Source organism: Bombus pyrosoma, linkage group LG3, assembly GCF_014825855.1.
Source record: "Bombus pyrosoma isolate SC7728 linkage group LG3, ASM1482585v1, whole genome shotgun sequence".
Taxonomy (NCBI): domain Eukaryota; kingdom Metazoa; phylum Arthropoda; class Insecta; order Hymenoptera; family Apidae; genus Bombus; species Bombus pyrosoma.
The window spans coordinates 9,917,288-9,928,783 of NC_057772.1; the positions used below are offsets into that span (position 1 = coordinate 9,917,288).

An 11,496-nucleotide genomic window follows, 5' to 3' on the forward strand; every position below is an offset into this window, starting at 1 on the left:
CTCTCGTGAGAAAATTTATAAGAAAAGACTCTTGTTACATGTAGAGTAGAAGTAAATTAAAACTGAAAATATCCTAATATCGTCGTAGAAAGGTTAAAAAGAAATGGAAAATATTAACAAGTCCTTTACCAAGGGCTAATACCTAGAACAAAGTAACAAACTGATTTACAGCAATTTTCCATCTCAAAGAACCTTTCATCAATCAAAAAGTCAAAGGTTATATGTCTCGTTATTACCGATACGAGCTACATCCATCGACTTCAATAATATCGAATAACGTGCAAGTGGAAAGCAAACAGACCAAATAAATATCATCCACCTTTCTCCCTCTATCATAATATTTCCTTCGTTCAATATTTTTATTCTATAATTGCTCAGCGAGACGATTTTAAACCTTCGTCCATCCAATATTGCCTTCGAGACGGTACAATTTAATCGTTTAGTTTGGAAGCACGCTATACATGCAACGTCTACTTTTTATTTTTATCGGGTGCCGGTCCACTTCTCAAGATTAAACTTAAATTAACGATAAATCGCAAATTGTCACGTTTATCGAAGAGTATAAATTTGTAATGTCTCAAATTGTATTGGGAAAGAGACATCATTAAGTTTTGAGGGAATTTATTTAATTTACCTTTTAGCTAGTTATTACTTTAGTTGTATTTCATTTATTATACTAGCTTTTCAATGTTCTAGTGTTTCAACGTAGAAATAACGTGGGATAATATGTTCTACGCAAAGGAGATCAAATTGACTGTTATTTAAATTGATGTATTTAAGTAAGCCAGTTAAGTAAGTACATAAGTTAGCTAGGTTTATCGTATTATTTAAGATAGTTTATTATTTTATAAAGGATATTTTTCTAGACAAAAGTGATTCGTACCGTTTAGTTTATTTTCTAGTGTACGAGTACTGTCCTTCGTGGAAATATTCTCTGCAGAGACTATCAATTCGTATCATTGCATAAATATTTGTCCTTGACAATTTATGTTATCTGTAGCCCTTCTCGTTAACATCATGATAATCGGCTGCTAATTTTCAGTACAATTTTCGTACATTCCGAGGCAACAAATATTCCACAATTGATATTTATTGAAATCGACAAAAATCAAATAAATATTGAGAATTAACTAAATACATACTAAATAACACTGAAGACTTACTGAAACAATTGCCAAATAATAATACAATTCAATTAAACTTAATTAAAGTACCAACCTCGTACTGCTCCGAGGAAGCGATCATTTCCGGAAAAGAATCCTGTCGACGTTGTGCGATCTCCTTGAACGACGCGTTCCAGTCTCGATGAATACAGCTTGTTCGAATGTTTTCACGTCGCTAAAACGGCAACACGATTTCCAGTTCAATCGAAATCAACTCGTCCATCTTGGCGCACGATCGCTGAACCATCAATTTAATCATGTTTGCTCGACGCACGTTTAAACGACACGACACGGTGTTTCACACTTCTGCCGGAAACTGGATACACTGGGGAAAATCCGGCGATCGAGATCTTTCAAGTGCACGATGGTAGACACGATTCATGCAGTGGAACAAATATTTATTTTTTTGTGGAATCATATTATAAAGCGATTTTGAAAATATTATAAAGCGATATTAAGAATTGGTTTTCATAGAGAAGCGCAGTTGGCAGCGGAATCATAAGGATTACAATTGATTGCTGTGAGGTTTGCGATGACCTTAATTTTCATGCTAGATAGATTGATAATTCCAAGTGAACTTATGGTAAAAATTTCTATTAAATAGGAATAATCTCTTTCCTCATTTTCTGATAGTGTTTAATTTCGAATCAGGAAGTTCTCGATATCGGATAGATTAATAATTGAAGATCAAACGGGAAAAGCATAAAGAAACATTTGTCTTCTATTTTGCTAACGCTTAGCTTCAACTTCGAATCAGAACGTTTCTTAGTTTATGTAAGAAAGAATTTGTAATAATCATTACAAATTATCGCTTATATTAGGTATTTGATTAGGACAACAATTTTTGTTTGTTTGGAATCGACAGATTTCCTCTCGCAGGTAATATTAGAATTAGCAAGTTTGCGAAAATTAGGAACTTGAGACGTTTGTTCTTGCAATGATTGTTAAAGAGATGCAGATATTTTTGGGAAATATAACGGTGACCTTTATTACCACAGAAACGTTTATCTTCATTGTGCTATTCTAACTATAATTATTTATCCAACGTCTGTGTATTTAATTACACAATACATATTGCTAATGAAGAATCATCCAACTGTAGAAAAATGTTTCCACCTTCTTCTACAACGATTTATTAAAACGTACAGAAATTAAAAAACCTGCAACAATTCCCAGAGCTATAATTCCGAAAATTTCCATAATTAACTACGTTATAAACGAGCAGCAGATAGTGAACGACGTGCTAATTATGGCGTATATTATACAAAAGACAAATTGTATCTCGAAATTCCGGCACGTCATTAAGTTCAACCGAATACTTCTAGTTCGACTCATTTTCTACCTCCTTTTGCGAATTTCAATTTTATGGCCGTAAAGTAGCGATTTTCAACATTTTTTATTCTCGTAATATACGTAAACTACGTAATCGTAAAAATTCTGTGGCACATCAAAAAACGTATCGCGTATTTCATTCGAAACAGGACATTCATACCGCAAGGCTATTGTTGTTCTAGCTGTTGTCATTTTTCGATTTGACGATCTAAGATGAACGAGGTCGGCGCTTCTGCATCGCGTGTTTTTAAAAATCCTCGCGGCACGCTGATTGAAAATCGCCGATGCAAGCCAGAAGCTTGCAACAATTCCCAAAAATTACCAACGATACGAACAACGAATGATAATTTACAGAACGACAGAAAAACCAATGCGACCAACTGCAGACCTGGTTCTCCGTGACGTCTTTTTACGAATTTCCGGTCGTACGGTTGGCGACGGTAGAATGACGCGGAGGGCCTTGAATTCCCGGAAGACGGCGCATTTCTCAAAGAAAGGCATTACCCTCGCTGGAAGCTGTTCCACAGCGAGAAGAAAAGGGGAAAAAATGTGGCGATGGAGGGAATAAATTCGAGAGAACAAAGCCTGGCGTTTCGCATGCGTTCGAAGCCCTGGCCTTGACCTGGCTGCTCGTTCGCTGAAGAATTTCCCGGCTCGTCTCTCCGCTCAATCGTTAATGCCCACCGATTAATTCACGATGCTTCCTTTTCTCTTCGCGCGCCATTCATCCCCCTGAGACGCCCCGTGAGACACGTTTGTCTGACTCCGCGTGTCAATGTCCTTAATTAAAGATAATCGGAATCTGAAGAAACTTGTGAACAGGTTGAAACGAGTGAGCTTGACCAGCGACGAGTTTTATCTCGCCGGTCAATTTTCTACACAGCTGGCATGGTCGATTGATAGAAAGAAAAAGAGGGAGGAAAGACAAGCAACGAAGAAATCCCTGGAGAAAGTAAGGCTGAGTGGCAACCTTCGTCGGTTTATCTACCCACGCAGCTATGTCCCTGTTGCGAGAGGTTAAGTTCGTGGGCACAGGTGGTTGTGCAACCCGCAGTGCTGGCTAACATCGAGCAACGAACGTAGAATTGTCTTATTCGACGATAAAACCAGTTCAAATTATCGCTATAGGATTTTTTGTAATATTAACGTTAACTTTTATTCGAACAAACATTAGATACACACACGTACTTATTTATTTCCAACTAACTGTAATTCTACTTAACCATTACGCGGTTCAGTGTAGAATATATTTGAGTGTATGTTGGAAATTAAAGGTCGACAGGTTGTGTCGTTAAGTCGATGCGGGAATATCAAAGGAATATTAAAACAGTAGAATTTGTCATACAAACTTGAATATAATTGCAATAATTTGAAAAGTACCACTGTTGCTTGTAAATTCAACTAATCTAATGAGAAGTTTCGTTTCTATATATCTGATACGGGACTTACGAATATATTTCTCGCGCTTTGGAGAATTATAAACGCGCGGTGATTCACAAACTTTCATTTTCAGTGATAATTAGAAAGCAAGTTAGGCGAAATATGGTAAGTAAGAATTCTTGCTATTTATATATCCGCCAATCTGTACCGTATGTAGATAGTTATAATTAGCCTTGTGTGATTCTATATCGAGTTAGACTGTATACCGTATTTCATCCAATTCCTCTTTGTGTTAGTAGGAATACGATAATAGGAATAGGTGTAAGTATGTTACTGGTTACGTAAGACACTGAATACGAATGATATGCAAATTTATTGAATTAATGAATAAGTTTGGAGAGAAGTTTATTTAAATACGAGTCAATTAGTGTGAAATGCTAAATAAAATGCTATTTATATTTTAGAGAATTGAAAAATATTCGATGAAATGATAATTCTGGATCTAAAGTATCCAAATATATTATACACAGATGATAAATATACATAGATGACTAAAATTAAACATATACGACAGAAATAGATACGAGGAGATGTCGAGATTAAAGACCTGGGCATGTTTTTAATAATTGCAAGATCTTGTTGCTTGTAATATGAAAGAACGAACGGTAAATTCTGTTCTGTTATGCTCTCTAACGTAGATGATCGAGGATAAACGTAAGTGGCTCGTCGTATTTCTTCAGAGAGGAATAGTAAATGACAAACGTCAAACTCTATCGCTCTACGTTCAGCAAAGGAAGCCCGAGCTATCGAGATTAAGGGATTATATGTAGCCTACTGTCACACATTGCAGAAGAATATTAAAAGTTGAATGGCAAGCTGCATCGCGTCACGTAACACCATTATACCGAAAGAAATTATCGAGCATCGGCATTTGTGATATCTCATTATAGAAGACCACTAAACAACGCTCACATTTATTATTCAACGTAAAGTAAATCTATCAAAAATATGGAAGAATGTTAAACAAGAAACGCGAAATTTTATTTTGCAGCGAAAGAGATCGGAATTACGAAATAAGAAATTCAAAGTCATCCATTTAAAAAATTATTTGCAATTTTTATCGGCACCTTAATGTAGTCTCTTTTAAGAGCGATTGAACGATAGCAATTTTTCTTGCAACGTTATTCCACATAACATAGTAAGAAATTTGAACGTATGAAAAATAATTAATCCTTGGAATTGTACTATTATCCGTTGGAAAAGAAGCTTGAGAAACGAACGACGAATTTCGTAATTTCGTGCAACACCAGGAAAGCACCCTAGTCAAGCGTCATCTACTGCAAAAGTATCGTAAATATCGAATTGCAAGCTTCATTATTCCAAATAGAACAATTTATCAAAAATATTTCCTCGTAGGAAGCCTAGTGTAATTCGTTAGAAAAGATTTTTGAACAAAACGATGCATTTCATAATTCCATGTAACACCAGAATAGCCATAAAAAGTGACTAATTATATGCATTGTAACATCGCTTGTTACAAAAGAATCTCGAACAAAAAACGGCAGAATTTATCTACCTCGTGCGTTACCCTCAACAAAGAGTCTCAAGCAACGAACGTCAAACTCATCGTCCCGTACAACCCCTAAAAAACGTCTAATGCATCGAAAATAACTAATGACAGGCGTCCTGGTATCGCCCATAACGAAAGAATGCCAAAGAAAAAGCGCGAAAATTCATTTATCCCCTTGCGTCAACTTTAGTAAAAAAGCTCGTCCCACGCATCCGCCTGAAAAACATCCGATTTGCTAAAAAGTATCTAATTACAAGTATCAGCCGCTTCGGAAAAATCAAAGAAAAAAGACCTTAGATTCCGAACTTCGTGTGCCCCACGCGACACAAATTATTTAACCGAGAGAAGCCGAGGCTGTCTAGCACAGGTGGTTGCGGGCACCCAAGTGTCACCCAGCCACGGCAAGCCAGAATACCAACTTGGATTGACCACTGCTCTTTTTTCCATTCGAATGGAATATTTTCGATAGAGGAAAAACTTTCGATCAAATTGCTGAAATCGGAGACACCAACCGAATGCGCACTGGTCGCGATCACATCGATGGCGTACGTCGCGAGTCGCGAGTCGTTGGATCGACGCAATCTCCCGACGATCTCATGGTGTGCAGCGCGAGATGGCTCTTCCTGTGGAGAGGAGCTCGATCGACTGGCCTGGGCGAAAGCCGTCGCGCGACTGAAACCGCTCTCTGCCCACAGCATCCCTGTCCTTTCCACCCCTTCGTTCGTCGACGTGTCCCGCTCTTTCAGCCTCTTCCAGCGTGCACGCGCGATTCCCTCTTATTTCACCGACAACACCCTCTCTCGGTCAACCCTCTCCCCATCTCCCTCTTTGTTGGACGTATTCAATGCTGCGTGGGATTACGCGGGGGTGGATTCGAAGGAAAAGTACGCAGAGGTGACGCTCTGATCGTGGCTTTGAATCCGCGCGTGGGTAGCTTTCGAGAGAAATAATTAAGAGAAACGTATAGCGATGGGGTAAGGTTTTTCAAGATCGTCGGCTAGACTGTGCAGGAACGCTGCTTTTGTGGTGGTTTTAAGGTTACCGGGAATTGATTTCGTGGTTGTTCGAGTTGCGTGGTCTTGGTGGTTCAGCAACGTTTCAGGGAAGAATGTGGCAGGGGGTTAGGTTCTTGGAATTTGGAGTTGGAAATGGGAGATTTTTCGAAGTTTCTTTCTGGCTGATTCGAAGATTAGTGGGGAGTCCTTTTTTTAATTAGTGCGTTAATGGCATCCAGGAAGCAAGGCAATGGAGGAATTGATTTTTCACCTTCTTTTGGGATGGTTTCGGAATTAGTAGCAATTGATTTCCTGGCTTCCTAGTTCCTGTGGTATGATTGATGGAAGAATATGCCAGGTGAGTTAGGCCTTTGGAATTAGCAATCGAACGTGCATGATTTTTTATTTAGAGCTTCTTTTGAGGTGGGTTCTTAAGGTTTTAGTAACACTTGCTAGTTCTTGTAGTATGATTAAGGGGACGATTGATGGAAGAATGTGGCAGGTGAGTTAGACCTTTGGAATTAGCAGTCGAACGTGGATGATTTTTTATTTAGAGCTTCTTTTGGCGTGATTTTAAGGTTTTAGTAGCACTTTGTAGTTCTTGTGGTATGATTAAGGGGTCGATTGATGAAAGAATGTGGCAGGTGAGTTAGACCTTTGAAATTAGCAGTCGAAAGTGGATGATTTTTTATTTAGAGCTTCTTTTGGCGTGATTTTAAGGTTTTAATAACACTTTCTAGTTCTTGTAGTATGATTAAGGGGACGATCGATGAAAGAATGTGGCAGGTGAGTTAGACCTTTGGAATTAGCAGTCGAACCTGGATAATTTTTTATTTAGAGCTTCTTTTAGAGTGGTTTTATGGTTGGTGGGAATCGATTTTGTGATCCTTTAATTCGTGTGATCTAATGGGCGGCGATCAAGGGAAGAATGTGACGGGAAATTATAATTTTAAAATTAGGAATTGGAAGTGGTTGATTTCTGAGAGTTCCTTCCGGGGTGGTTCTGGAATTACTGAGAATTAATTTTTTGATTTTTTTAATTAACGTGTTGGTCTCACAGAAGGCATTTGATAGGAAAAATTATATTTGTATTGAAATCATTACATGTTACTAATCAACCTGCGGTATACTCGATTCATCAGAACCTAGATTTTCATTTTTATGCGTTGTCTAGTTCGTTCCTGAAAAATATTCATAAATCTCGCGGTATAAAAATTTTATAGCCATGAAACGCTATTACGTTAAAGCCTCTCATTTTTATGCATCGACAAGTTTGTACCTGAAGACCACTTATAAATTTCATTGCATTAAAATCTGTGCAGTCTGGAAAAGTGTTGCACTAAATTACCATCTCCTGTCCAATCTAATTTAAATAGTTTCATTTATATATACAGGTGTTCCATCTAAGTGGAAACGGTGGAATATCACACTTGGGATTGAAGTTATCAGAAACTGCCTTACAAAAGTTGTTTGTTACACTTGCCATTATTAATTAATACAAATTACCATTTAATCCTTTGCACTCCTATGTCGAGTGTGACTCGATATCAGCTTTTATCTCGGGAGCTACTTTATCGAGTCCCACTCGACATTCTTTCAGTCCCACCTTTTTTGTGAAACGTTTCAAGATATATCATACGCTTAAAAATGACAAAATACAACAATAACGTGAATAAAACTGGTATTTAAGTGAATTTCTTTCTTCCTTTATTTATTTAAATTGTCTCGTATTTTAGTTAAAGGAAATTTCAAATAAAACACTTAAAAGCGTCGGGAGCCGCTGGTAACGAAATTGAAATAAAATTCCCAGTGCAAAGGGTTAATAATATAAACTTTTTCACACATAATCTCGTTCTGTCTTCCCGAAACTCGTATTTTCATTCTCTTCTTATAGAAGTAAATCCATTTTTATCGATTCTCTCAATTTTATATCACTTGGCGAAAAAATAGAAATACCTCAATATGAAATATCCGAAAGAAACGAAGTGCGGGAATGAGTGAGGGTCGGAAATATGTAAGCCAAGTCCTTTTCTCAAGCTGAGTAAATCCGAAGAATAAATAAAATAATAATAATAATAATAATAGTTGGAAGAAACGAGGAACTAGTCTACGTGACTAACATTACAAATATTTTTTAAATGTTCAAGTGGATCGCAAAATATATATCTGATCGCGAAATCAACTGAAAAGATAGTTTCGATATAGGATCGACAATAAAATTTCGAATGAAGAACGTGAGCTATCATGTTCTTCAGCTCGTATATTTTATGATATTCAGTGTCGATAATTTATAAATTTGGTAATATTATTACACTCGTATTAAAATCGTTATATTTTATTAATCCATCTCCGATATATTTCATCCACTAGAATCGCTATTCACGTTTTGTGGCCTTCGTGTTCATCCCCTAATTAGACGAACGATCGATTCGATGGACGTGCATGGTTTGATGAAAATCGAATCGCTAATAAGTAGAGTAGTTTTGTTTGGAAAAGTGGCGTAATTAGGAATATCCCGGCATCGAGTTCAGTGCGTACTTGTGAATTTCAAATGTTTCCGACGCTTGCGTATAGTTTCCATTGGAATGGAGAGCGGTTCTCGTGCGAACGAGAATTTCGTTCGTCATCAGACTGATATCGAAAGTTTCAACCTGGTAGGAGATGAATTCTACGCGAAAGTGGGCCGCGTTGCGTGTATCATTTTTCAAAATTGTAGAATTCAACGTCGCACGTGTTCGACATTATACACTGTCGGCGCTCGTTTCAACGAAATATACGTAAAACGCACTGCTGCGACCTGGAAATACATGAAATTTCAAATTTCACGCGAATTTAAAAGTTTCTTTCGCCGATATTCTTTGATCGTACCGTTCCAATTATAATTATTTAACGATATCGATGGAAGCTGCGACAGCGCTGACTCGTAATTCGTAAGGTTCGCTTGCGCCAATCGACTTTCCTTCTTATCAAACTTATCGTTAACGCGCAAGAAACTACATTAGTAGCAGTAACTTGTAAAGTTTCATCAACAAACAAAATCAGAATATTAATAAGAACGAAACCATCCCCTTAAGTGCTACAACCGGGCAACGTTCGTTCACATCTCTCCGAGAAAAGCTCTAAATATCGTAACTATCGGTTCGTCAAACTGATACATTTCAAATTTGTTATTTTATACGATTGTTCAGAAAGTATGTATACGATCATAACGATACTGGCTTTCGTGAAAATAAAATTAAAGATTTTTTAGAAAATAAACGTTCCTTCCTCTTCAACGAAATGATCTCTACAAAATATACCTAACGCAGTTAGTACTGCAAGAAAAACGACAAGAACAGTTCACGTAACGTAGGTCTAATTTATTGACTCCGTAACGAGCTCGCCTATAACAAATTCATAGTAACGGTACAAAGAACCCACGTTTCTTTCCACCTTTCGCATAATAGTGTATTGAGTTGGCAACTAAGTGATTGCGGATTTTGTCAATAGGTGGTATTGACAAAATCCGCAATCACTTAGTTGCCAACTCAATAGTATCGTAGACAGATTTTTCTTTCTATTTGGAAGGATTTTACAATCAATTCTCATTGAGAATTGTAAGTAAATTATTCTGGCGTGGTATAACGTGAATAATAAGTGTTGTTTGATTCTAGCTGAATCTAATGATCGTGGACAGATTGCCTAAGAAATATCGGGTGAACTATAAACAATGTTGCGAGAAAACCTAAGTACCGACAGACCGAAAGGGTCGGGAAACTTCAATGGGCCAAGCGGTCTATCAATGTGTCGTCGGTCTTTCAGTCGAAAAATTACGCGGAAGAAAGCGTACGTAATCATCATACTTTAGGGAGAAAGACGAATTAATAGTCAGTCGTTAACTAAGAGTCGAGTTGTGAGGAGTTGCGAATCGAGAGTTGAGTTGTGACGAGTCGCGAGTTGAGTTGCCGAGTTGTTACGAGTTGTAAACTATTAGTTGTGAGTTGTGAATTATCAATTTGGTTGTCCTAGTTCTATCACATTATTGCATTTAGTTTACGTTAAATAAGCATCGTTTCCTGTTTAATCCATTGTAAATATTGGGTTGGCAACTAAGGGATTGCGGATTTTGTCATTACCACCTTTTTTTTTTTTTTTTTTTCGTGGAGAAATCCTCATGGACACTCGCTGTTACAAACAGACGAGTAGTGCCGGACTCTTACCGACTAAAACTCCACGGTGGTCCTCTCGACGACTCTGCAAAGGCACCCGGGGTCTCTTGCAAATTCTACCGGGTGCTCCTCGTCGTCTATCTCCCCGATGATGGTATTAACGGGGAGGCCTCCTTGTCACACACAAAGGCCGCTAGGGGAGATCACGCCCCCTAACGCCTCGTTCCCTGGATCGGATCCTTCTAACGCGTCGACGACCGCTCGATTCCGAGCTCTGCTAGGATGCAGAGTTCTTTCCCGCCTTCTTTCCGCTCGCTCCTTCGTGAGCATCACTTGCTCGCAGTAGGTGCGCACGGCAATGTATTCCTGGCGACCCCTGAGCATTGCCGCAATTATCGCATCCGGGGCCAATCTCTCGCCGATTTCGAGTCGCAAGACGCGTCGCGAGACCTCCCACGCCGGACAGAATTCCAACGTGTGCTGCGCCGTGTCTTCCTCCTCCTCACAGTAGTGACAGGTGGACGTCACCTCGCGCCGAATCTTGAGCAGGTACTCGCCAAACACTCCGTGACCGGTGAGCACCTGCGTCGTTCTAAATGTAAGCGGAACACCGCCTCGATCCCTCCACTCTTCCCAGTTGGGAAGCACGGCGCGCACGGCGCGATGCGGTCGCATGGTATCCTCTTCCATGAGTAGAGAGCGCCAGCGCTCCCAGGTCTCCAGCTTCGCTTCTTCCCGGACGTCCACCGACGTCGGCGTCGCACCCCCGCTGGCAATCAGGGCCCTCCGGTGTTCGTACACCCGACGGAGTGCCAGGGCCTGCAGCTCGAACGGAGGGGACGCGGCCAACACGGTCGCCGCCGCGTAAGACACGGTCCTGTAGCCTCGCGCTATACGGATGGCGGTCG

General features: G+C 39.2%; 2 protein-coding genes across 10 annotated transcripts in view; both read right to left on the minus strand.

Moving 5' to 3' along the window:
• The window catches only part of LOC122565951 (monocarboxylate transporter 10-like), a 284,840-nt gene extending 278,738 nt beyond the window's left edge, over window positions 1–6,102 (minus strand). The window contains exons 1-2 of one of the 9 annotated variants that reach the window (XM_043722541.1): window positions 5,958–6,102; window positions 1,219–1,479 (exon numbers count right to left, since the gene is read on the minus strand). The gene's annotated coding sequence lies outside the window, so the exon portion shown is untranslated. Of the gene's footprint in view, window positions 1–1,218; window positions 1,714–2,156; window positions 3,587–5,737 lie in introns of those variants that run through there. The other 8 variants (XM_043722536.1, XM_043722533.1, XM_043722535.1 and 5 more) reach the window with 8 other exon arrangements.
• Window positions 6,103–10,765: 4,663 nt separating this feature from the next.
• On the minus strand, window positions 10,766–11,263 carry LOC122566074. Its single transcript, XM_043722797.1, has one exon. It carries the CDS (start codon window positions 11,261–11,263, stop codon window positions 10,766–10,768), a length of 498 nt encoding a protein of 165 aa, XP_043578732.1.
• Between the last annotated feature and the right edge of the window lie 233 nt (window positions 11,264–11,496).